A 27,391-nucleotide genomic window follows, 5' to 3' on the forward strand; every position below is an offset into this window, starting at 1 on the left:
AATGTATGGAAGCCTGTATTTGAATATTTTGTGCAAATATTGTTATTCATTTCTGTTCCTTGAGCAGACAGTGAATACATAACTCAGAGATGATGAACAAAGGGTAGGATCTTAGTTGATCATTACAGTGAAGCTTCACATTGATCACACCATTATTTCTTTGTTTTACAGAGCTCATAATCAGGTTTAGGGAAGCTTTTTGTTAAACAGAAATGAAGATCATATGGATTTGATTAGGCCTTGAGCAATGCTGCATGTACAAGCCATTGATCTCATAAACTATTTCTTTTAAAATTAAATGATCTTAAAACGCATCTGGTGACCAGTCATTTGTATTTATTTCTGCCATCACATGTGATTCCCCTTGTAACTGTATCCTTTTCATGTGTTCACACAGAAAGACTTTAGGTTGGTAGTATATGGATCCTTTCAGTAGGTAAGACAACTGCTCCATAAATGTCTGAGGCCAGTAAGATTATTTAGGGCATGTACATGCAGGACTAGCTCTAGGATAGTATGTAGTTCTACCTCCTAGACCAAAAGGGTTAACAGCCTCCAGCATTTCTTTAAGGGTGATATGCTGCCTTTGAACAGCCTTGTTCATCCTGACTTGCAGGTGTGTAACCCACAATTGTACTGGGAGGCCAGACCTTGTACTGGGAGAAATACATTTTAGTATGTACAACACATTGACCTACCATCTTGCATGGATCCACTCCATTTCTTAACTGCAACTGGGGGTGGGGTGGAGAGCTGATCAGCAACCATTGGAGGAAACCCCGAGCTCCCGCCAAGATTAGCGAGAACTGGAGCACCATGGTGTCAGAAGGCAGGGCAGTAGGCAGCAGTTTCCATTTAACTCAGGTGATGAAATGGAACAGGCTGTCCTTGTGTCTGAGGCTGCTGGGAACTCTTCTCACTGTAAGTCAACAGGCACTCATCCCTGGCAGGTAGATTGGTGCATACGTGCCGCTGAGTTTTGCTGTTGCTTCTCTGCTGCTGCTATTACTGTGTTCCCTGCCTCTAGTTTGGTTGGACTTTAGTTTGGGAGCTGCAATGAATACATGATCTGAAAAGTCTTCTGATAATTCACAATCAAATATTGTCCTTGTGAAGAGAATTCCATGTGTTGAAGAGCATTAATGCACAGTCTCCTGGTGTCTTCCATGCTGTGTGTGGACATCTGAATAAAAGATTTTTTTTTATTCCACGTGCACCATGTAACTGTTGGCAAGGCCCAGGGAGCTTTTTACAATTGGAAGCAGACTCTGTATGGGTGCGTGTGTTTGCTTCATGCGAATAAAGAGCCACATCTTCAACTTTCTATTTTTCTATTGTTTCCTTATGGGACTCCATGTGGCAATGTCTTATTTGTTTGCATGCTTGAGTTGCTATGCTTTTACGGTAATTTGTATTGGATGTTTGCTTTACCTTTGTCTCTTCAGTAAGTTCTCTCCTTAAATAGTGCTTTTTTAGGGGTGGGTGGGTAATCTGCAGTCTCTTATACCAGATTGCCTCCTTCCTTCCTTCCTTCCTTCCTTCCTTCCTTCCTTCCTTCCTTCCTTCCTTCCTTCCTGTTCTACCAAGTCAACAGGCTTAGCTGTCTTTTCTTTAATCTGCTGTTATTCCTACTTTATTTTAACTTTGTTTCTTTTGGAATTGCCAAGAGTGCAAAAGATATACTTGTGGTCAGGTTGACAGCAGCATTTTCTGGGTCAAGTACACTCTATATGCATTGGGCCCTCTGACTCACTTGCAAAAGAAGACACAGATTTACATAAAATTTGCGTACGTTTTGTGTCATATACAAACTTGTATCATCTTTTGCAGGTGGAGAGGAGGGTCCACCACATACAAACTGCATCAGTGTCCTTAGACTTTTAGAATGAGCAGGATGCTTGGTGGCCCTAAATCTGTAGTTTCTTGGCCTGTGAAAAGTTAATTTATTTTTCTTTTTTATGTTGCTCTGTACATTCTATTATAAACTACTATGGAATTTATAGTCAGTTATCTTGATAGATGTAGCTGTAGTAAACATTTTTTTCTTACTAACAGTAGTAGCTCATTTCTTTTCCTGTCAAAATTTCTTACTATTTCCTGTTAGCAACTTGTTCAAAGAAAAATGTTGCTGTTATGCTGGATAGCCACTTTGTGGTCAGTTCTGCTTAGTGGTGTTTTGAAATATGTTGAACTAATTCAAGTTGGATTAAGGTCAACTCTGCCCTGAAAAGAAATTCAACTTATGCTTTTTTTGTCTGCCAAGGGCTAAAAGCTGAGTAGCTCCTATGTATTTTGCCCTAAGCTGAGGTTTGATTTATAACTTGCCTGAGACATATTTTTCAACTCTCTGACTTAAACAAAAATAAATAAATAAATCCAACCCCAACCCCTGGATCGTGATCTGATATAGACAGGCACTCCTAAACTTACTGACTTCCAATGGACTTAAGTCTGTTTGAGATTGTGGTCATAATATATAAAGAGATAACATACTTCTCTCCTGGCTTGTGTATCTATTATTCAATTCTGTTAAATCCTGCTGAGTTGTAAATTCTGCTGAGCCACTAGCATAAGCAGATATTGGATAAATTAACCATTTAACTATGTACTGACATGTAATTCTACCTGTTGTCCTGAACTGTACATCCAAGCACTTTAACTTGCTGGATTTTCTGCCTGTTAAGTAGCTTTCCTTTTCTTTTGTATTGGTATAAATTTCACATCACAGATGGCACTAATGTTTATTCAGGGCCTTCCCTAAAGCCCACAGATCTTCATCCTTCCAGCTTATTTTTATTTTTATTTTTAATGCTTGTATCATTCCTTTGTATCACGGGTAGTCAAGTTTAGCTCATAAATTTCCTTTCCCCACAAACCAGAGTGAACAGTGATCATGTTAAAACAGTAAGTATGGTCACGCCTTAGGAGCTAACTTGTTTATGGTGCCATGAGATTTTTATAACTTTATCTTCTTGGGGCAATGGTATAAATTGGGACCCTATGAATCTACCTCCTGAGATGGAAAATAAAAGTTTCCAGCTAGGCCCCAGAAGACCTAGGTCCCACCCTGTACAGTCAACAACTTCTGGCTGCATTTCAACCATTTTCAAGAAGGTTGAGTCACCTACTTTTCAGGTCCTGAGAAGGCCCTGTTTCCATTCCACCTGGTTATTGTAAGAACTTCGCAATAGGGTGGTGCTTTGGGTTAAACCACAGAGCCTAGGACTTGCCAATCAGAAGGTCGGCGGTTTGAATCCCCGCGACAGGGTGAGCTCCCATTGCTCGGCCCCAGCTCCTGCCAACCTAACAGTTCAAAAGCACGTCAAAGTGCAAGTAGATAAATAGGTACTGCTCCAGCGGGAAGGTAAACGGCGTTTCCATGCGCTGCTCTGGTTCTCCAGAAGCGGCTTAGTCATGCTGGCCACATGACCCGGAAGCTGTACGCTGGCTTCCTTGGCCAATAAAGCAAGATGAGTGCTGTAACCCCAGAGTCAGCCACGATTGGACCTAATGGTTAGGGGTCCCTTTACCTTTACCTAATGCAGGAATTTGCTGTGTTTTCTTCCTTACTTGTCCCTTATTCCTTTTGTGTTCTGTATTTTTAGATTGTAAGCCTGGGGACAGGGATTGTATTGTGTTAGTTGATATTTAAAATACTCTGGGAGTTTCTGGCTGAGATTGGGGTATAAATGCTTTAACTTGTTTAAAACCAGATCTTTTGAAAGGTGTTAGGAGTTGCTGAGGCTAGAACAGGGAACATCATTAAAACATTATCGACTCATAAAATACAGAAAAATTAACAAACACAGAATTTCTTGTACTAATGTGGTCTAGTAGTTATTTATTTATTTTACTTTTTACCCACTCTTTACCATAAGGTTCCAGGGAGGGTTACAACACTGCGAAGAGGCTCTGTGTTTACATACTGGTTGCATAGGTCATTGTCAGATTGCTTAAAACTTTAGGACCAGTAGATCTTCAGATTTTTCTTACTTAAAGCTGCACTGGCTCCCGGTGGAGTACAGGATCAGGTTTAAGGTGCTGGTTTTAACCTTTAAAGCCCTATACGGCCTAGGACCCTCGTACCTATGGGACCGCCTCTCCTGGTATGCCCCACAGAGAAACTTACAGTCGTCAAATAAAAACATCTTGAAGGTCCCAAGCCACAGAGAAGTTAGGCTGGCCTCAACTAGAGCCAGGGCTTTTTCGGCTGTGGCTCCGATCTGGTGGAACACTCTGTCACAAGAGACTAGGGCCCTGCGGGACTTGACATCTTTCCGCAGGGCCTGCAAGACAGAGCTGTTCCACCAGGCCTTTGGCCAGGGCACAGCCTGACTCCCTCCCTCAGCAATCTTCGCGGAGCTCTGGCCCAATGGTTGCCAGTGGCTTGAATGAATTAATTTTATAATGAATGATTTTAGACTGTTGTTTGTGCTGTACTTTTGTACTGTTTTATCGTTGTTAGCCGCCCTGAGCCTGGGTTCGGCTGGGGAGGGCGGGATATAAATAAAATTTATTATTACTATTATTATTTATGTGCCATCCTTCATCCTATTAGAATTTGAGGTGTACAACAATTTCTTCCAATTGAGATTCCTCCTAGATATAGTCTGCTGCCCTTTGGTCTTACCTAATCTCTTGATACCTCTGTTTTTATTGTCTTTCCCACTTATTTGCCACTTTTCTGTTCCTATACTATTCTGCTGTCTTGTCCCAACTTTCCCATACCCTAGCATCTGCTCAAGCTCCCTTGCCATCAAATTTGGGAAGAATCGTAAACTACTCCCTCAGGCACTGTCCTTCAGCCTAGTGTCTTTCAGACAAGGTGAATGATGCTGCTCAGGCTCAGCAGCTGGCCTGGGAGCCATCACACTGGGTAGTGGCTCTTAATGAGCACAGAGTGCTCTAGGTGTGTAATCTATAGTAGGCACGAGCTGTCAGCACTGGTTTCCCTCATGACCATCTTTACAAAAGCGGGTTTATTTAAGTTGTCAAGAACTTCATTTTTATTTACAGATAGGTAGCTGTGTTGGTCTGCCATAGTCAAAACAAAATAAAAATTTTTTCCTTCCAGTAGCACCTTAAAGACCAACTAAGTTAAAATAATTTTTTTTTCCTTCCAGTAGCACCTTAAAGACCAACTAAGTTAGTTCTTGGTATGAGCTTTCGTGTGCATGCACACTTCTTCAGATACATTTTTATTAATGAAGCTCCTATTCCCCTATGGGTGTGCTATTAGCCTTAACATCCCCTCACATTAGTATGAATTCAGTTCAAGTAAATACTTGTAGAGCAGAACTACTCCAGTCATACAATGCTAATCGGGTGTAGTGTATATATTTTAACTTGGGCATGTTGCTCACTGGCAATATCTTACCTTGATTTGACAGATTTTGACTGTATGTAACTTAGAAAAATCAACCATGGGCAGGAAATCTATAGAAAGACTCAGCAGAGGAACAGAGGGGAAGGGATTGTTTGTTGGATTCATGCTACCAGTTGCTCTGCATTTCATTTGCTGCTTCCAGGATTGAAAGTTGGAGGCAAATCTCAGTAGAAAGAAAGGGACTCAATAGACTGAAAGGAAACACAAGTGTCCTGCAGCCGAGCAATACAGGCAATTTCTTTTTCTGTTGCTGCTGCTGCTTCTTTGGTGATCACTTGTAGCCGAGTAAGATTATCTTCCATGAACATGGTCTTAACAGTGAGTCCATAAGTGACTGTGGAGGCCAATTCTGGATCCACATGTCCTTCCACAGTGGGCACATAGGTTTTTGGGTGGGAGTTGATCATGGTGAGGGTTTGCCTAATGCGCCTTCTTCTCAGCACTTATCTCCCTTTCATCCTGAGTTTGAGTATCTTCAAAGTCCATGACACCTTTGGTAAAAGCTGTTCTCCAATTGGAGCGCTCACATGCCAGTGTTTACCAATTGTCTGTGTTATACTTTATATTTTTAGATTTGTCTAGAGAGAGTCTTTAAACCTCTTTTGTTGACCACCAGCATTACGCTTTCCACTCTTAAATTGGGAATAGAATAGCTGCTTTGGAAGACGATAATCAGGCATCCACACAACATGACCAGTCCAACAAAGTTGATGTTGAAGAATCATTGCTTTGACACTGGTGATCTTTGCTTCTTCCAGTATACTGTCATTAGTTTGCCTGTCTTCCCAAGTGATATGTAAAATTTTTTGGAGACATCATTGATGGAATCTTTTGAGGAGTTGGCATTTATAAGTGGTCTATGTTTCACAAGCAACAGTAAGGTTGGTAGTACAATAGCTTTGTAAACAAGCATTTTGGTTTCCCTGCGAATGTCCTGGTCCTCAAACACTCTGCACTTCAGTCAGGAGAAAGCTGGGCACGGTAATCCAGGGGGGTAAAGGCAGACTATGTTTAGGAGACCTTTTCTAGCCCTTCCCCCTATTCAGGGTGAGCAGAGTGGATCCTAAATAGGACTGCTTAGTCATGGATACAGCTGCTAAACTACTCAACTGCCTCATTCCTTGAGTCAGAACGACTGAATCTGTATCCACTGCCCATGTGCGGGTTCATGACTAGGGTCTTCCAGATTTCACGGTCCTGCCTCCGTTACCATTTGCCAATCGCCATGGGCCTTTTTTTGGGTTTGGGTTTTGGATGGGTTTTTGGAAGACGCCTGTGTGTAAATTTGTTTTATTTGTGTAGGTCAGTGCACGCTGACCAACGCACAGTCTTCCACCTGTTATCTTTCACCTGTTCTGCTGCTGAGGACTTTTTGGATCATTCTTTGTCTAGCTCCTACCCTTTCACGTTACTGCCTTGGGTGACCTTGCTGGGAGTACAAGACTTCAGATGGCTTCGCTCACAAGGGCCATAGGACCATGCAAACCCACTCAACATGACACGGTGATGATCCAGTGTATGAGATAGGCAATGTGCATCCACTGCGACTCACCTTCCATTTCTGTCTGGGGGCTACTTTAAATGGGTACACAGTGCACCTGATAGTGAGGACATAAAGCCCCAAATAAAAACTCCCATTGGGGCAAGAAAAGCGTTGAGACAAGCCTTAAGCCTAGTAGGGAAGACATCTCTTTTGTCCCTCCCTTACCCACTCTAAATCGAAATGCAAAAAACAGCAAGAAGGCAGCCCTTAAAATAAGTGAGGAAGGCATGTTGCCTTTACACTTCCCCTCCTATCAAAATGCTCTCCATGTCTGGAAAGGCATCTCCCCTCACTGCTTCTCCCACCCCTACATCAAAATGTCATTTGGGTTAAGAAAAGGGGGAAGACAGCCTCCTCACTCCACCCCCCCCCCATAAATACACTTTCTGGTTGTAGTAAAAGTGGGAAGGCAAACCATGAGTGGGGCAGGGAAACTATCACCACTCCTTATTGGTCCCTCTGAGGAGGGGAAGAGTTCACTGCCCAATTAGTTGGAGTGGAAGAGCACGACTCTTGCATCTGCAGGAATATAATATTTCTCTATAGTTAAAATTAAAATTAATTAATTTTAATAAAGCTCAGAGACTGTGGACGGCAGTGAAGGCCTTTGTGTGCAACAGGTTGGTGAGAATCTTGGGTAAGTTTAACCACTCTCTCAGTTATGCCCACACAAGCTGAGACAATGAAACAATGCAGAGCGCCTTTCTGTGTGCTTCTATGAACAGATATAGAAGTCCCCTGAAGACCTGGAAACACCTAAGCCAGAGCGGAGTTTGGAAAGGCAAGATAGCTTATGTGTTGGAACAGCTTTCGGTGGTTCACGTTAGGTTCTTACAAGTCTGAGCATTTGGCATGTATTTTGCCTCATTTTTGTCTTGAGCTAAATGCTGTTTAAAACATCAGCAATAGCTCCCCCTGAGCATTAAGGACAAGGCAGTTGAGAAATTGGGACAAAAATAGTTACATTTGCTCTATGGAATAGTTCTCTCACACAGCCCTTGGTATTCTTCTTTGACAGAAATAATGCTTTGTGGGAGAGAGCGCTCTCACAGTAATTTGGTGAGATTAGAACATTAACATAAATATTTTGGACTCTGTTATCTTGAGCCATTGACCCTACAGCAGGAAAATGAAGAGTTCTATAAAGATGGTTTGTCAGTGAAGCTCTATAGTTAGTTAAAGACTCTAAAGCAAGCTTCCCTTATTAGTAGTCAGTAAAGCAGGAAAGAATAGCTACTGTGATTGCTCTCCAGTTGTTTCCTACAAGAAGAAAATATACAAATTAAAGTTTACTAGAAGAAGGGTAGTCCCTTTGTCCCGCACTGCAAGGCTTGCCATGTGAAGCATTTAGAATTAGCAGGCATATTTCATGCTCTGAAAAGTCAGAAAGAAGGAAGAGAGAGCTTTACACAAAGAACTGCCTGCCAGGCATAGATCTTGCTCTGTTTTTGTGCAAAGTATAAACAGTGATGTGTAGACTAAAAACCAGATTTCTACAGCATTTAATGAAGATGGAAAAGTAACCAGGCAATGAGATCAAGGGGTTGAACTACAGAGAGCAGCCTTTTATATGAGAGGCTCTGTAACAACGTACAGATCAGTTTTCTAAGACCCTGCCAGTTCACAGTGATTTCAGAAGCCCGCAGAAGAACTTCACTTCTTTGCTTTCACCTATAAGTTGAAAAGGTGAATAAAGGAGATGTGTGAACCTGTACTCTTGTTAAGTGCTAGATGAGCTAGGCAAATATAAATGTCTTTAAATTTGTTTGCAGTTAGTATGAACCCGTTGTTGTTAATCTTGAATTGCAGGATAACATAATCTTATTCATTTTCCATTGTTGTCTATATCTTGTGATGTGGAAAAGGGTGGCTAAATGTGATGTGACTAAATGGGACAGTGTCTGGGTGGTGAGCTCTTCCAAGAACTCAGATTGTAGTATAACACATGCCTTCTTGCCGATATTATTTCATGGAATTGAAGCTGATTTAAGGATACGGTGGTACGTCAGGTTAAGTACTTAATTGGTTCCGGAAGTCTGTTCTTAACCTGAAGTGTTCTTAACCTGAAGCGCAGTTTCCCATTGAAAGTAATGGAAAAGTGGATTGATCCGTTCCAGACGATGAAAAAAACCCCTAAAACAGCAATTTAACATGAATTTTACTTTCTAATGAGACCATTGATCCATAAAATGAAGGCAATAATCAATGTACTGTACTATAAAATAAATAAGATAGTATTGTAGATGAAAAAATTAACATTTATTTTTTTCTTACATGCACTGATTATAGTCATTGTTTGGATGGGGGTCTTTTATCCATTTTTGTAGTCACACAATCAACCAGTAGCTGAACTGAGCTCCACACAATCCCCAAAACAATGGCAGAAGGCAGAGTCCCCCAGAAGTCCCCCAAACGAAGGAACAAAGCAGAGACAAAGGCACAGGGCAGACTCACATAAATCCCTTGCAGAATCCCAAAATTTTGCACTCCCCCCCCCACAGGGTAGGTGGGCTTACCTGGTTAGGTGCCACCCATCTTTCTACAACTGAGGGGGGGGGGCAAGGGTTGGTAAAGGGCTTTTCAGCCAGGCTCATCTTTGTTTTCTTAACAGCTTCACTGCTCTTGGTCTTCGTTAGGTAAGTGTATCTTACCTAACTTCGGGGCTGGGATGTGACCTGCGGGGCATCCTGCAGATATCGGGGCCTGGCTCTCAGCATTCGCGGAGGCCTCCAAGAGCTCCCGCTGCTGGAGCCCAGTCGTGGAGCCCCCACAGGCCCCGTCAATGTCCGGGTTTGACTCCGGGCAGCAGCGAGGCCTCCGAGAGCTCGGAACACTCACTTCCGGGTTAAAAACATTTGTAACCCGAAAAAACGTAACCCGAGGCGCTCGTAACCAGAGGTACCACTGTATGGAAAAACAAACTGTTGCTTGTAATAATTGCATTTACCTGCACTATCAATGGTTACCTACACGGTTCACATAGTTCCAGAGTTGCCTTGACCCAACCTGATGCCCTCCATGTGTTCTATGTTACAGTTCCCATCAGCTCCTGCCACCGCAATATAGTGTTTGAATGCTACAACAATGCAGTACAGTGGTACCTCGGGTTACAGACACTTCAGGTTACAGACGCTTCAGGTTACAGACTCTGCTAACCCAGAAATAGTACCTCGGGTTAAGAACTTTGCTTCAGGATGAGAACAGAAATTGTGCAGCGGCGGCAGCGGGAGGCCCCATTAGCTAAAGTGGTGCTTCAGGTTAAGAACAGTTTCAGGTTAAGAACGGACCTCCGGAACGAATTAAGTTCTTAACCCGAGGTACCACTGTACATGTGAACTATATTCCACACGAGTGCCTTCCAATCCTGACTTGTAGGATTATTCTGGAAAGACTGAAATGTATTAGCAGTATGCTTTCAGTGCATAAGCCGTTAATATGTTGATACTTGTTTAGGTGCAGAAAAAATAGTGTGTGCTCCCTTCCCTGAAATAAATCAGCTTCTGGTCATAGTGGTTGATAACCTTTGCAAAGCTAATTCTGAGCAAGATACTATGTTCAGTTGCCTGGCATACATGGTTGACAGAGAACTTAATTTTGGCAGCCAGATATGTTGCAGTTCTAAGAAATTCACTTTTCCTTTATAGCAGGCTTCATCAAACTCAGCCCTCCAGATGTTTTTGGCCTACAACTCCCATGATCCCTAGCTAGCAGGACCAGTGTTCAGGGTTGATGGGAATTAGAGTCTCAAAACATCTGGAGGGCCGAGTTTGAGGAAGCTTGCTTTATAGCCTTCCCAATGTGATTTTACGGTGAGCATCTTAAACACAATAGCTTTCCTACACAGCACTTCTGCATGGGAAAAAGGCCTGTACGGTTTTCACATTGTGGCTGCACATGATAGATCTACATGTTACCTTTATACTTTTGTTTTTTCTACAAGCAAGTACTTGCAGTTTAGCAGAACTATACCGGCTGAGGTCACCTTTGGTGCTCTGTGCCGCTAGTGCATTGCAAATGCCTCAGTAGCATATAGAGATACTGCAGAGGAGTTGAATCTATACCTGTTAAACTACAGGCAAATAATTGCGGCCTGGCACTTATAGAAAGATGCTTGACCATTGCAACATCAAGGTGTATGGCAGTGATGAATCAGATGGCGGGAGGCTGCACTCCCAAACAGTGGTGGGGACGGTGTGTGTTTGTGTGAAATGGCTGGTGGATATTTAAAAGGAGTACATGGCAATGCCAAAAATGTGCTCTTTATATGAAGTCCATGTTTTATGAGCACTGTTGTCCCATTTGTACTAAAAACAGATAGAATCCTCATGTCCCGTGATCAAACACAGCCAGTTGTTCATATCACTAGATTCTTTCCTGGTGTATCAAGAAAAAAGATTGGGATTAGACCAATAGGAAATACAATTGCTGCAGAACACATTGTACAAAGAGCTAACAATTAATGGAATAGAATTCTGGAAAACAATGCAGCACTTCATGAATACTCTGGAGAAGTGTTGAAGAGCCTACAATTTGCTCATGGAAAACAAATGTTACAAATAAAATTAAATCAGTTGCATTCAGTAGGTCCCATCACAAATCATTGCCAAATAAAAACAGAGAAACATCTTCATCTAAATAGGAATCTATGCTATAGCAGTTTTAGGAAAAACATCTCTTTTTGAAAACTGTTCTTGTCAGGCAAGTATCATTCAATATTCTGGCAAATCCTTCAAACCTAGAAGCAGGGGAGAGCACACTGATTAACTTATTCTTTTGTTTCTTGTCTCAAGATCCTACTGAGGAACAGGTTATATAACAACAAACAGCCTGTGTAATTGTTTGAAAATTTGATTTTTTCCTTGTGTGAAGCTTCTGTCTGCCAAATAGTATTCCCCAACCTAATGTTTTCTAAAATGTGCCACCTTTTGGGTAATTGAACATGCCTGCACCATTTGCTGCATGTCCCAGAGTTAGGTTTTCATTCCCTAATCCTTTATCAGGCTGCTCTCAACATATCAGTAAGGGCCAACAGCCTTTTGAAATGGCTGTGTGGCTGTACATCAGGGGTGTGTATATATATTCATAGAAAACTAGTGAAAAACTAGTTAAAAGCAAAAATAAATTGGAAACAAACATCAGCAGACCGTTGTGGGGGATGTATACACAAGCCAATTTAAAAATACCTAACTTGAACTGAGTGACAGTTAAACAAAGTTTAATCAAGCTTTTCCAAAGTAAGAGAAACTAGCAGTTTTTCTGAGTAATTATTTTAATGACATTGATAGGTTTTTGCTAGGAGAACAATGCTGCACAAAGTCTTCCAAATTCTCTATACTTGTGAATAATTGTTAGTTACCTTTGTAAGTTGTGTGATGGTGTGAGGGGGGAAATTATATATGGACATAATACTAAAGCATGGCATTATAGTACATGAACAAGCATAGGACATATCACATCTACAGTAATAATAACAGTATATTTAAAACTAAAAATGTGTGTCTTTGGCAAGACTGTATTTTTTAAAGCCATGCTTTCCCCAATCTGGGAGACCCCTCCCCCCCCCCCGGTAGACTTGCATCCCCTTCCACTTCCTATAATAATTTAACATTATTATATTTGGATTAAGCCTTTGATATTTTGCATAAACCATATTCCCAGGAAATTAATTGGAAAATCTCTTCATGGGATTGTACATTTGGGTATTTTTTCTTTCACAGGCCTACCCATGCTAAAGCTTTCCATTTGGGTTTGTAAAATTGTTTTTATAAACTGAGACTTCACTAAAATCTTTAATCAAAATTATTAACTTTTAAAATGAATTATCGCTATTAGTTACAAATAATGCTACATAGTCTGTGAATAAGTTGACTTTACGTTCCTCCAATCCTACTTTAACCCCCTTAATTGTTTTATTACATTTTGTGGCTTCAGCTAAGGATGCAATAAAACAATAATGGAGTGGGAGAAACCCTGTTGTGTTTCTGTTTTTAAATACAATATATTTGAGTTTATCTCATTAACAGAAACAAAAGCACCCTGATTTGCATAGATTATCCTAACTCTTGTTGAAAAAGTTGCACCTAATCCAATATTTTTATATATTTATTAATAAAGATTTTTTTTTAAGGCTCAGTTTACTGTTGCTGTCAAATGAGCCTTCCTTCAGAGGAAGTGCAGCCCCATCATATTGGTTGGATATAACAGATCCTAATGTACTATGTTTTACAAATGGACTTTCCATTCCACTCCTGAAGTTTAATTTTTGGAATAGTAAAACTGTCAAATCAGTCAAATCGCAGAAAATTGTCATAGAAGCAAGCTGTCAAAGGAAACTACTCCTTTCTCTGCTGCCCCCACCCCTACTTTTCTTTCTAAAATGGTTCTTCACCTTAGACTTGTGGCTAAGGAAAAAAATGCATAGACTTTTTTACCATGAAGGCCAAGATTGCTAAACCAAAAGCAAAGTATTCTTGGAATGTTCTCTTTGGATCAGAATGTCCATTCTTTACCATCACTTGGCTGTTCCAAAGGCATACCATCTGGGCTGGTCCAAGTTTATATACATGCACATGTGATGTATCACTCAAATGTTGTCGATTCCACAATATGCTTCAAAAGCACACATCTTCTAAATGATGGATGGATGAGTTGCATGAAGGCATTGCGCAACAGGGTGAGCACAACCCCATTTTGTTGTTGAAGTGCTGATTTCCTCCCATGACTCTTCTGTCATATGTTGACTGAGAGCTGTTGGAGAAGGAGGGGTACTGCAGAAAGGATTTATCTTCATTTCTGTCATCCCCCAGTGTTTATTATCCAGTGATAGACAGACGCAGGAAAGTTGCCAATCAAACCCACGTTTACTGCATTTCAATTGCCCTTCAGCTTCCACTTCAGCATTTTGAAATCTAAATAATCTTTGAATAGAGGTTGTGAATTTTTTTTTCCCACAGTAGTGGCAAGGAGCAGACCATTGGGCTTTCATCAGTGCTAAAATACTTCTACTGGTCACTTTAAGTTAGGAATGGTTGATGATACAGGTTTTTGGATTACAGCTCTAATCATTTCTGACTATTGGCCATACTAATGGGGGTTCGAATACAAGAGCACCTGAAGGGCCACAGGTTCCTATCCTTGCTTTTATGTAGTTGCAATTAATATTTTATCCCACTGATTTCTGCTAACAGTCCAGGTAGCCTCTAAGGTCCTGGGCCAGGAAGCAACATGGCTGAGTAAAATGATGTTATCTTCTTATGTTTGCTCAGTACTGTTTGGTTCTTACATTTGCTTTACCTGCATATCCTACAAATGCAACTGAAATTACTATACAGTGGTACCTTGGGTTAAGTACTTAATTCATTCTGGAGGTCCGTTCTTAACCTGAAAGTGTTCTTAACCTGAAGCACCATTTTAGCTAATGGGGCCTCCTGCTGCTGCCACACCGCCGGAGCACAGTTTCTTAACCCGAGGTACTATTTCTGGGTTAGCAGAGTCTGTAACCTGAAGCGTATGTAACCTGAAGTGTATGTAACCAGAGGTATCACTGTATAGACCAAGCAGTGTATTGTGGAGGACAGGTCTGATGTGGCAGAGTGCACATTATGAAAGCCCTTATTTTTGCTAGGACATACTGTATTCATTAAACTTATTGTGGAATTAGGTGGCTGCCCAAAGTTGATTAGTTCATGCAAAAGGGCTGATAGATGCATTTTAAAAATCTCCCTCTTCAATTCATTGTCTCTCTTTCCTTTTGGCTTTCTATTTCATGTGTAATATATATATATATATATATATATGAGGACATTAGAGTTTCCCCTCCCTGTTCCTTTCTTTCACAGTACTCTGCTTCTTGCTAGGTTTTGATAAGCAGAGGCCAAAAGGAGAGAAGAATGGAAAGAACATAGACAACTAGGCCTGTTCACCTTATATGCTTTCATGCCTAGCAGTGCATAGCAAACTTGAATCAACTGCCAAAACAATTGGACTGTCTGGCATGTAGCACAGTCTGAATTACCTGGATTTTTTTTGTTCAGCATTGGAGTTGCAAATTCTCCTGTAGCTTCCTTCAAAGAATATAGTGATTGGAATATAATGTTCACAATGTTTTAGCTAACTGCAGGCTTCACAAGATCTAAGGGGGCAATTCAAACTGCCAGCTGGCATCATCAGGGCTGAATGGAGAGGGGTATATGGGCAGAAAGTGGTGGAGAGGGGAAGGGAAAAAAAATATTTACTTCTCCAGCTCCCAGGCTGATGCAGTCACATGTTGGTATCAGGACCAGCTCAGGATCCAGCAAATCCTCTGCTGGCGGAGCCCCACAAACACCCCTTTTAGGGGGGCTTCCAGCCAACCCTGCTGAATAACAGTTCTGATAACCACGGGAAGGGAGAGTGTTGTTGCACTGTTGCTCTCAAGTCCTACTTGTGTGCTTCCCATATGTATCTGGTAGGCCACTGACAAAGCAAGATGCCTGCTCCAGAAGGCTCTTCTCATGTCTGGGCAAGCACTTTGGAGCACTGCTCAGTGATGAAACCGGGCAGGGCTAGGAGGATCACCTCTCCCTCATCCAAACACCATTCTACATGGTAAATTTTGGTGGGGTGGGATGGGGTGGATTGTTCTGTCTGACACACATGGCACTGCCTCTTCTCCTCAAAACTCACCTTTTCCACATCACCTTTAGCTTTATCACATTTATGTTTATTTTCAGCTGCAACTGATCTTTGAAAAATAAATGTAACTGTCTTTTCCCATATTCTTCTCAACACTTGACTCTCACACCTTTTGCATTCCCCATTTTAGATTGTAAACTCCTTGAAGACAGAGACCTGACTATTTTTGCCCATGTATTTTTGCCTGTTTTGACCATTCTACGTTAAGGCATTAGGTAGTGTATCTGTATGGACAGAAAACTTAGAAAGTTATGCATCCCTGGCACTAGGGATGCCACTGTTGGAACCTTGAAGGTTCCAAGATGGCAGAGGTATTGGCTGGCTTAGATGGCAGTCTGCGTCAGGGAGGAACTTTTTAGAGTGAATATATGCTTGGTTCATAACACAGCAGCATATTGGCACAGGCACAGATTGATTGTGCTATGAAACAATAAAAATAAAAGACTTTTGAATACATGCCCTGTGGAAACTTGGATGACACCAATAATTTGTTCTTTAGCCTGGGTTTTTTTCTGGGTAACATTCTTGGATATTGCTTCTGTTGGCTTTACAGATGGATTTAATGTGTTCTTTTTGTATTGATGCTGTTTTAGATTTTTTTATTTTATAAATTATTTAAATAAAATAAATTCACTGTCATGTTAGCTTCATTTTAGTGCAGGATTATTTATTATAGTTACTGGTTTTGCAATTTTTCAGTATTTTTCACAATTCCAGGGTGAATACAACTCTGTAATCCTGACAATTTATTGTTGCTTGCCATTTAAAGTCTTCCAATGATGTTATTGTTTGACTGGGTTTTTAGATGCATCTTTCTTATTTCTTTGGCTTTCATGCGTCCTCTGACTTGCCTCTTTGATTTTGCTAAGGAGTCAAAAAACCTTTGGACTTCATCCCTTCCAGCTGGTGTGTTTTGATTGGTTTGTTTACTAAATCAGTCGCTCAACTTCACTAATCTTCTTTTCGTTTTGTCCCTAGGGGCTGTGATTGGAGATGGGCAGTCTGCTGTAGCGAGTAATATTGCCAACACCACCTACCGGCTTCAGTGGTGGGATTTCACCAAATTTGACTTACCTGAAATAAGCAATGGTAAGCTGGAAAGGGAGCTGAATTGCAAAGGCAACTTGTGAAGCAGGAGGAGAGGGAGATTGCCGTTCCGGCAATGACAAACCCGTTGTTCATACAGACATAGCATACATAATCCTTTATAATTTCAATCGTTAATTGGATTTTGAATAGAATTTTGCCAAATTCTCCTCTTGAACATGTTAAGGTGAGAGGGCAGCTTCTGCACGTTGTAAAACACCACTCAAGCTTTACGCAGCTCACCTTTTCACAGCACTTGGCAGCAAGCTGTAGTTCTTCATGATCTCTGTGCAGTCTTATTTATGAGTTCTTCATTTTGTTAACTGTTTTACCTCAGTGATCAGTGCACTTGATGCCTGTGGGGTACAATCACGGCTTCAGCTGGGTGCCTGTGGTGCAATGAGCACTGTGGGTTTTGTTTATTTTTAAGTGTACGCGCTTATACCAAGTCAGACTACTAGGCTATCTAGTGATGTGTATATTGACTGGCAGCAGCTGGCCAACATTTCAGATGGGATTTTTTTCTCGGCCCTCTGGAAATACCAGGATTTGAACCTGGCATATTCTGTATTTAATGCATTGGCCGTAACATTGAGTTGTTGTTGCTGCTGCTGCTGTTCTGGTGCCATTTGGTGGCAAAGGGGTCACCCTCCTCCCCAGTAATCACAGCTAGTCAGGGATTAATGCTGACATCATGATGCCATGATGCAATTTATCCAGTCAGCTTTGATTAAACTGCCGTGTTGCTGAAGGCAAATAAAGCCAATAGTTTGTGTCATTTAAGGAAATTGACTCAGCTGAAGTCTTGGCAGTGTGCTTGCTCCCTGTCTTTGGGAGCCACATACTGCTGCTCTACCACACTGACACATAGCCCCACTCCTCTGCGGATCAATGTAGATCAGATGGGGAGCATGGGTTATCACTTCCTCCCTGCTCATGAAACGATCCATTTGATGGCTGAGGATGGGGTGATTTGCATCCCCAATGGAGTGCTGAGCTGGGTGTAGAGGTTTAACCCTAATCTGGTTACTAGATGACAGGTGGGGAACTTTTTTTGCTCCATGGGTCTGATCTTGTCAAAATTCCCTCCATGGCTTAGCAAAGCACCTTTTGAAACATCCTCTCCCCTCCTTTAAAGGGGAGAATGTTTTAACTGCATGCTTGCAATGGAAGTGAGATAATTGTTTTAAAACAATAAAGCAGCCTTTGAATCAGCCTCCCATCACCACTCTGCCTTATAGGAAGGGAATTCCTGTTTCAAATGGTGTTTTACGTTGCTGCTCCTTTAAGCAGGTGGCAGCAGTGGTATGAACTCCAATGCCACCTCCCTCCAATTTAAAGAAGAAGGACTTTAATTTCTGCTTATCGGTTGGGTTGGTGTGTGGAGATTAAATCCTTCTCCCTGCTGTTCCCTGTTGGTAAAAAGAATAAAACAATAAAATTATCAATAAAAGAATGACTATTAAAAGCATTAAAAAAATAATTACAAACCAGTGATATACTGAAAACCAGATTAAAACACATGTCAACATTCTACATGTCTGGATTTGCTTGCCTAAGCAAAAATGTTTTTAGCAGGCTTTGAAAAGAGTACAGTGGAGGTGTCTGCTTGATGTGTCAGTAGGCAAGAACTTCAGAAATCAGTTCACAACAGTACCTCTAGAAAATCTTATTATAAAACAGTTGTTTCCAGGAGACAAACAAGAAAAGGTGCGGCCTCTAACAAGTATGCAAAATGTGTTTTATTTCATAATTGAGGGTTGTTGTTGTTTTACAATCAAGTGGTATTTAGATTTTATGAAACAGATAAAGTAAAATAAAAATAGCAGGTACGGAATGGCAGCACAGAGGTTCACCTTCATGGACACTTACAATTTGGCGGCAGTAATCTTGCTAAAAAAATAGCATATGTCACAGCAGCTTTGTAATAGGAGCGGCTGTCAGAAGACAAGTAGTAGACATTAAAAAGCTGATGTGACTCACAGCTAATCATGACTGCTAGATTCATGCTTTCTGAATTCAGGAAAGCTAGATATAGGCTTGAACAGAGTGAGAATGGATTTTGGTATGAATAAAACAGACCCCTTTTGAGGAGAGAAGAGAAACTTGTATTGTTAATTAAATAATCAGAAATTTTAAGTGTCTTATTTAGCAGCCATATCATAAAATGTGCTTATTTTCCTAATACTAGAGTGAATAGTATATGTCCTTTCCCTTTAACATGGGATTCTTAGTCAGAGGGGTTGAATATATGATCTTGTCTTCCATGGAACAGTTTAAATGAAAGTCTTTTAAATTCTCTTAAGTCTTTCAGGATGGGGGAGGGGAATTGGCAATTTCAGAATTTGGATTTTGACTTCAATTCCAGTAAACATAGTGCAGTCCTTTGCCTGCATTGATGTGATTTCTACCACATTCCATGCCTTCTCAGATATTAGGTGGTCAGTGTTACACATAATTGGTTGCATGTGCACCATATTAAGTTTAAGTGGTGAACATGTAGCTAATGCTACTTTGAGGCCATCATTCAACTAGTAGCTAGAAATCCTGTCTCTCATGTTAACATAAGTCAGGGTTTAATTGAGAGTCAATAGTGGTTATTTGATAAATGTGTCTTCTGCTAATTCACCACACAACAGATTGAAAATAACCCAATTAGAAATGAAATGTTAAACAGGAATTGAGGTGTGTAAAAATAAACAGCCCATAAGAAAAGCCAGTTGTTGAGAATCACCAGAGTATTGTGGTTGCCACTAATAGTTGTGTTTTCACAAGAAACAGAGTATGTCTCTTGCTGATAGTTCTGGATCTCCCTCCGTTTTATACGTAAGTGTTCCTTGGTGTCTCAATTGATCTTTGATCTTGGCATCATTAACAATGTAAAAGAAAACCAGAGATGAAAGGCAGTCGAGTTGCAACAATTTCCCTGATGTAGACAATTCTTCCTCCTCTAAATGCTCATGTTAGCGAATGTTTCATTAGCGCAGATTCTTCACTTCTGAAAGCATCTTGCTAGAAACATATTAGTCTGTATATTTTAATGTGAGGGTGGGGGCATCAGCAATAGTGGCATTGAATGTTAGGAAAACAAACTAGGCAAAATGGAGTGTGAGGGAAATTACAAAGCTGGTTTGGCTGACTCAAAACCCTAATGTTGATTGTACAATAGGAGAAGTTGTGTGGATAAAGTAGGCAGACTGAGTAACAAGACGTTCTAGAAGGAAGAAGAAACTATGGGGCAAAAAAGGGTGGATGACCAAAGTGGGCTGAGTGAATGAGGTAGGAGGAGGTTGAGGAAATAAAAAGGTAGCAAAGCCAAGGACTGTATAAGAGGAAGGGTAAATATAGGGAGGCAGAGAAAAACCTCAAAATAGGGCCTAAAAGCAGAAACTGAGAACCACTGTAGATTAAACAAAGCAAGACTGATTTAGACAGCAGGATGAAAAAGCAGGAAACAGCGAATAGTAGAGTCACGTTGCTGAAGAAAAGGCCAAATTAAAAAGTTGCACTGGGGACCAACAGTTGCATAAGAATAAGAAGGTTGAATAAGAAGGGCAGGAAAGAATTGAGTGTGCAAGAAATCTCTGGAAGACAGAGGGCTGTGGGGCAAATAGCCCAGTTGGATACAGTAGTACCTCGGGTTACACACGCTTCAGGTTACATATGCTTCAGGTTACAGACTCCGCTAACCCAGAAATAGTACCTTGGGTTAAGAACTTTGCTTCAGGATGAGAACAGAAATCGTGCTCCGGCAGCGCGGCAGCAGCAGGAGGCCCCATTAGCTAAAGTGGTGCTTCAGGTGAAGAACAGTTTCAGGTTAAGAACGGACCTCTGGAACGAATTAAGTACTTAACCCGAGGTAACACTGTATATGGTTTCCAAGTCTGTCATGCAGAAGCAGCATGTATCTTTTAAAAGATGCATAGAAGGAGAAATTCTTCCAGTTCCAACCTTTTCTGCTGCTTCAGCAGCATGATGAGCTGGCAAAAAAAAAAAAATAAAATGTATGCAATTTTTTCCTCTTGTGGATTAGAAACCGTAGGGAGGGAGTGGCAACCTAGTGGTTGTGAGGTGAGATCAAATCCACCCTGGAAGAAAGAAGGCAAGTCAAGACCTAGGCTGAGCCAAGTTCAATCTATAGGATATGAAATATAAGCACTGTAAATGGTGATAACAAGCTTGGCTTTCTGTGGCCCTATCCTATAACAAGATTAGTCCTCCTGTGGTTGACTGATGGTGTGTGTGTGTGTGTGTGTGTGTGTGTGTGTGTGTGTGTGGTAAATTTGGAAGAAATTCCCACTTCCTTTCAGGTCCCAACTACATGTGAGGGAAAGAAGCAGTGCAGTATCTACCCTGCCATAAGATTGGACCCAATCTCTAATGGTAGAATTGTAGCAGTCCTCAGAACATAGCTCCCACAATCCCCTGGGCTTTATGTCTCTATCAGCACGTAAGGATAACAGTGAGGAGTGGTAGTGGTGGGAATGGCAGAAATCCCCCTGTGTGTTCACCACTTTGTCTCTTCCCTATCACTTGCAAGAGAAGGGGAGAGTAGATTTTCTGAAGGGTGAGCATTGGTGGAGATGGCCACGGGGTGCAGAAGACTTTAGAGGGTTGTAATACTCATTTCAGGTAGGTTTTTCAAATCCATAATGTTATTCTCTGAGCCTGAACTTGGAGAAGTTCCCAGACATCACTAGGTAAAAGTGGCAGCAGTTGGCTGGAGTTTGGATGTTGAAGGAGAAAGAAATGAGTGTGTTTAACTTAACAGACATGACGAACCTGTATGTGCTGGCACCAAAATGGGCTTTCTCCCATAACATGTTTAATATGTTCATTTACTACCTATGTATGTAATTCCAATACTTCCAAAAGAATTTCTTGGCTTCTCCTGCATTGGTCGCAGATGTCCACAAATTCTTAAATGTGCCAATTTGTCATCATTCTGCCCTTCATTGCATTGTCATAGCAACGACTGCAGTTGATATTATGCAATAATATAAGTAGAGTAACGAGGCAAGAAATGCTTTTTTTATTATTGTCAGATCTAATGCTTTTAATTTTCAGCTTTGTGAACAGCTATTTCTCAGGGACCAAAGTGCTTCATTCATGCTTGTTTCTAAGAGTGCATGGATCTCCAATCCTCATGTTTGCCATCTTCTTCTTGAGAGATATTGTAACCCAGCAAGACAAGTAATGCCTCTGAACAGCTTTGGGAAAGCCCAAGTTCCACAGCCTTTTGTATAATATGCAGTGTTTTTTCTTTGGGTGTATTTTCTATTCTCCCTTATTTCCAGCTGAAATTCTTGATCCTTCTTTTTTCTTTTTCAGCCTCTGTGAATGTGCTTGTTCAGAACTGCAAGATATACAATGATGCCAGTTGTGATATTTCTGCAGACGGGCAGCTCCTGGCAGCCTTCATTCCTAGTAGTCAACGGGGCTTTCCTGATGAGGGAATACTGGCAGTATATTCCCTAGCACCACATAACTTGGGCGAGATGCTGTACACAAAGCGATTTGGTAAGAGCTCATTGACAGGTCAAGTGGTTTAGGGCGTGGGGTGGGGAATCAGGGTTTTAATACTTGGATACACTTCAAAATGAAAATGTCATGTTCCAGAGATCAAACTGATAAAACAGTAGATTTCATACATCACAGCAAACCATAAACCATGACCTACCATGAGCACGAGTACACACTACTGAATCACTTCTGTTCTCTAGACCTTTCCTGAAGTTTGGAGCAACAAACGGCAAGCCCTGGCTTTCTGTGAACTGGAATATGATCTACCTAAACAATGGAAAATTGCTTTAGAGTCCATATAAAATGTTTCTTTAGATTTAAAATTGAGATTGATTCTGCAAAAAGGCATTGTCTAATTCAGATAGATGCTGGAAATGCAATGCTGAAACACATGTTGTGATCCTGTAGGAGGAAATTGAGGGTGGCGGGTTCTGAAGTTGTAGTCACCTCCAATTTTGTATTGGCAAAATCCTTGAAATTTGTAGGTGTTTATGTACTTCTAAATTATATTCCTCTAGTATGGAGATCAACAACAGGATGGCAAGAATGGATCTTATATGCCCTAATAATCACTAGGAGACTTATATTATGAGTCTGGAAGGATAAATATCTGCCACCTCTAATGCAATGTTTTGATGACCTTAATACTGTTGGTACATTTTAGTGTACTTTCTATAAACACCGACTTTGCTTGGATACATATTTGGACAGCATATATTGATCTTCACGTATAAACTAAGGTGGATGTATTTATGTTTAAATGTTCTGTTAATGTGAGCTGCTGGGTTTTCCTCCCCTCCCTGTATTTTTTGCCTTTTTGTTTGCTATTTCCTTTGTCTTTAATGATTCTGCAATAAAAAAATAATCTTCTTGCATATTATTAACTGGTAATCTTGTATGGTTGTTTTTACAAGGATTCATAGAGTGAATTTGTTACAGCCCCAGTTGCAGAAATTGACATGAAGGAAGGTAGAAATCATCATGCAGGTCCCTAAGTGAAGAAAGCAAATATGTATTTGTCTTTATCTCTAGGTCCCAATGCTATTTCTGTGAGCCTGTCCCCAATGGGCAGGTATGTCATGGTAGGACTGGCATCCCGTCGTATCCTCTTGCACCCTTCCACAGAACATATGGTGGCTCAGGTCTTCAGGCTGCAGCAGCCACATGGAGGAGAGACCTCAATGAGGGTAAGTAGTATAGTATTTCTTTGCTTCTCCAGCTATTTATCTCTATGTCAGTATTATTGTTTCATTGTCTTACAACTAGGCATGTTTACGTGGAAGTAAATACTACTGTGTTGTGTAAGGCAGTGGCTTCCAGCCTTAGTTATGTGTTTAGTTTTCACTGTCCAGTGTCTTAGTTTCACATAATAAGCAGCGGCGGAGCTGCCTGAAGTGAGTGTGCATGGCACGGCCCAGAGCGGGGTGGGGCATGGAGAGTCCCCTCCGCGTGCCCCAGGTCAGGGTTAGGAGAGGGGCGGGGAAGCTGCTGCCCACTCTCCTCCTACTCTCTGCCGCCGGTTCAGGCCTGACCCCGCTGTGGATCTTCTGCAGCCAGGCCAAGGAAAGCAGACAGCAGCTTTGCCACCCACTCTCCCCCTGCTCTCTGCTGCTGGGTCAGGGGGAGGCAGTGCTGCTGCGGCTGGATGTGCCTCGCCGCGGCTGAGGTAGGATGTTCTCTGTCGCCGGGCCAGAAGTGACCTAGTGGCAGAGCTGCTGCCACTGGACATGAGGCGTGCCTGCTCTCCTCTCCTGGGTCAGGCCTGACTCAGGGGCGGAGCTGCGCCAGGCACAAGCACCATAGCCAAAGCGCAGCTCCTTTGGCACAGAGCCAGGCTCAGATGAAGGAGCCTGCTGTGGGGATGCCTGTTTCTTCCTCCTCTCAAAATTGCACCCGGGGCCACAGCACACACCCCCCCCACACGGTGTACCTCTAATAGCAGGTACCACTGTGGAAAAATCAGTTTTCTAAACCAAATAGCATTAAAAGGCTATATAACTTGAAAATGAGTAGATTACCAGCTAAGCATTTGATGATGTTTGTTTGTTTGTTAAGTATTTATTTCTTGTCTTGCTTCCATCATGGAACCCAAGGTGGTGTGTGTATGTTGTTTAAAAGTAGTAGCCCATCCAGGCACCAACCACACCAAGTCCTGCTTAGCTTCAGCAAGGTAGTGGTCTCATTTGCCTTCAGACCATATTGCAGGGCCATTAGTTTTATCTAATGGTAATGCTCTGTGTTTCGTTATATCAGTGGTCTGCATGGTCCAGTCTGAATGGGGGCAATTCTAGAGCAAGGAATCCATCTTAACCATTATCATTCAGCCTTAGTTATCCTTCAGTAAAATAGAAAAAATCCACTTCTGAAGTACCACTTATAATGTGCTTTATAAATGAATAATATTTATTTAGTCGGAACATAAATTAGAAGGGTATTATCTGCTTTAAGATTTCCTATTTGCAACCAATGTTGCTTTCATCATCTGGGAACCAGTAAACTTAGACTGTTAGCCCTTCAGTGTCAGGGAACCACATCTCAATATAATTGCTACTTGCCCTGAGCCCTTTCGATAAAGGAAGCTGTAAATCTAACTAGAGCTCTTCCCTGAACAGACCAATTGATTAAATTGGGAATTGCCTGAACTTTAAAAAATGCTATTCTGAATAAAGTTTCCTATATTATTTATGGGTTAATCAGCCCATGCATGCATTATCATTTTGACCAGGAGAATAAACCGCGTCTCCAAGAATATACAAGTGACTCCTGAAAAATAAGTTGAGAAAGAATAAGAATGTTGTGTGTTAATGCTTGTATATACACAGCAATTCCCCTGCACACAAAAACAGTTAGCACAACTAAGTTCTTATCTGTTACAGCAACTTTATATCTTGCCTCTCTACCAGAGATATGTGAAACCTTCAAAAGAATGTTTTACTGTAGATGGTTTTGTTTTCTACTGATGGTGGAGTTCCCTTAGTATTGAATAATACTTTTTTTTTAACTAACAGTACTTCATAACATTCTCATTCATACACTCCCATATACTGTATTCTCAAAACAGAAAAAATAAACACTTTTATTTTTATTAGATTTTTGTTTGCAGGTAGGTTTCGTCAGTGGTAGTGGTAGTGGCGTTGGTGTTAATTCTGGCCATCTATAACTCATGGAACTATTTGGCAATGTTTCTATAGTTGAGTGGAACAAGAATTTAGATACAATAAAGCAATGCAATCTAGTTAAAAGAAAACAAAAAAGAGAGCCAGATTACAATTACATATTGCTTTGGATGTGTGGCATTATTCCAAACTAAAGACTTGCCTAAATCAAGTGTTCATCACCAGTCCCTGAAAAACCAGAAGAGAAGAGATTGCAACATGGGAAAGGAAATTTACCCATCTAGATTAAATAAAAACCCTGGTAGGGAAAGGACTGAAATAATTCCTGAAACATCTTAGTTATTTAGTGTTCACCTTTTTAGAGAGAGAAAGGAAGAGCCCTTTCTCTGTCAGTGGCCTCATTCACACATAATGCTAAGCCAAGTTTAATGTTACTTTTGAACCCAAGTTTCTTCTCTCCCCCCCCCCCAAAAATGATATAAGAACCAAACTTTGGTTAAAGTTTGTGGCTTGTTTGGACTAAGACAAATGAGAAGCCTGAGTTTGGACGTAATACTCAGCCAAACTGTGGTTTAGGTTTGGGTAGCCCAGGAGAAGGAGGAGAGAAGTGAAGGGACTGATTTTTTTAACTGGGCACTAGCATGCTCCTTGTTCACACTAAGACATACCTTGGGGTGGCATTATGTGAGGTCCAGGTTGTTGCTTCCTCAAAATCAGCCATTGCTTTGGCTTTTCTCTTTCCCAGGCTGATCCTGATCAGTCATGTGTATGACTTCACAGTGCTTCATAACCAGATTTGACTATATCCTGTTCATTTGTTATAAATATTTATTACCCACTGTTCATAAAAAATCAAAGGACAAGGTACAGTAAAAATAAACATATAATTATATTTAAAATAAAGAATAAAACAGAAAAGTTAAAAGACTACAGCATCAGTTACAGAAGGGAAAACTCACATTCAGCCATCCCTAAAAGTGTTAAAAGGTGAGCCCAGCTTGTTACCATTGCGTGGAAAACAAGCTGATTTTAAGCAAGGACAGTGATTCCTGGACTTGTCATGTTGGCCAGTTAGGAATGTGATGAAGTCACTGAAGGCAGAAAGAGAATTCAGAACAGTGCTTCCTCAACAAATATATACTTTGTCTCCTTTTGCAGTGGTTTCTCAAAAATTACCCCCATTTTAATCTCAGTCTAGTTCTGACCTCTGGCTGGCTGGCAGCTGGACACTTCGGAATACAGTGGTGCCCCGCAAGACGAATGCCTCGCAAGACGGAAAACTCGCTAGACGAAAGAGTTTTCCGTTTTGGAGGTGCTTTGCAAAACGAATTTCCTATGGGCTTGCTTCGCAAGACGAAAATGTCTTGTGAGTTCCTGTGGGTTTTTTCCCCTCCCCCCCCTTTTTCTAAGCCGCTAAAAGCTGCTAAACCGCTAATAGTGCTAAGCCGCTAAGCCGTCAATGGGCTTGCTTCGCAAGACGAAAAAACCGCTAGACGAAGAGAATCGCAGAACAGATTCTTTTCGTCTTGCGAGGCACCACTGTAGATTCCAGAATTAGAATTGCATAACTGATAAAGCAAGAAAAAACGTTTTTCCCTAGTGCTCAATGTCTCTTCTGAACTTTTCATCTATTTTAGCAGCATTGTTCCTACCATAAATTTAGCTCTTTGGGGAAATGCAGGGAACACACCAGCTTCTTACGTTCTGGTTAACTGCTTAGATTTCATGCTTGTTTCTATTGTTAGTTTGCAAACTGTTCAAAATGCAGAGAAATTAGTACTTTAGAACTGCTCACTTAATGATTTAACAAAGTCTGGGGCAGATCTCAGTGTTGTTGCCAAGGAAGAAACTGCTGCTTGTGACTGTTATTGGAACCTTGAAGTAGCTTTCCCATTTCCAGCTATTTGATTTCATTAATCTTATGATCTTTTCCATGTAAGTATAGATAAGTTCCTAACATCCTAACTCACGTATTGTGGAATAATTTTAGAGGAGCACCCTGAAGATAAGATTATTCAGTGAAAATTGTCTTCACAGACTTTACTATAAATTAATCTCTTTGTA

General features: G+C 41.1%; 1 protein-coding gene across 3 annotated transcripts in view; it reads left to right on the forward strand.

Annotated features, from left to right (window-relative positions):
* AMBRA1 (autophagy and beclin 1 regulator 1) overlaps positions 1-27,391 on the forward strand; it is a 156,406-nt gene that overhangs the window by 84,534 nt on the left and 44,481 nt on the right. For all 3 annotated transcript variants that reach the window (XM_081833964.1, XM_081833966.1, XM_081833965.1), the window contains 3 exons: positions 16,581-16,691; positions 22,020-22,208; positions 23,244-23,398. In XM_081833964.1, coding sequence (XP_081690090.1) covers positions 16,581-16,691; positions 22,020-22,208; positions 23,244-23,398 — 455 coding nt within the window. The remainder of the gene's footprint in view (positions 1-16,580; positions 16,692-22,019; positions 22,209-23,243; positions 23,399-27,391) is intronic.

Source organism: Podarcis erhardii (assembly GCF_964252035.2).
Source record: "Podarcis erhardii genome assembly, chromosome: 1".
NCBI classification, from domain to species: domain Eukaryota; kingdom Metazoa; phylum Chordata; class Lepidosauria; order Squamata; family Lacertidae; genus Podarcis; species Podarcis erhardii.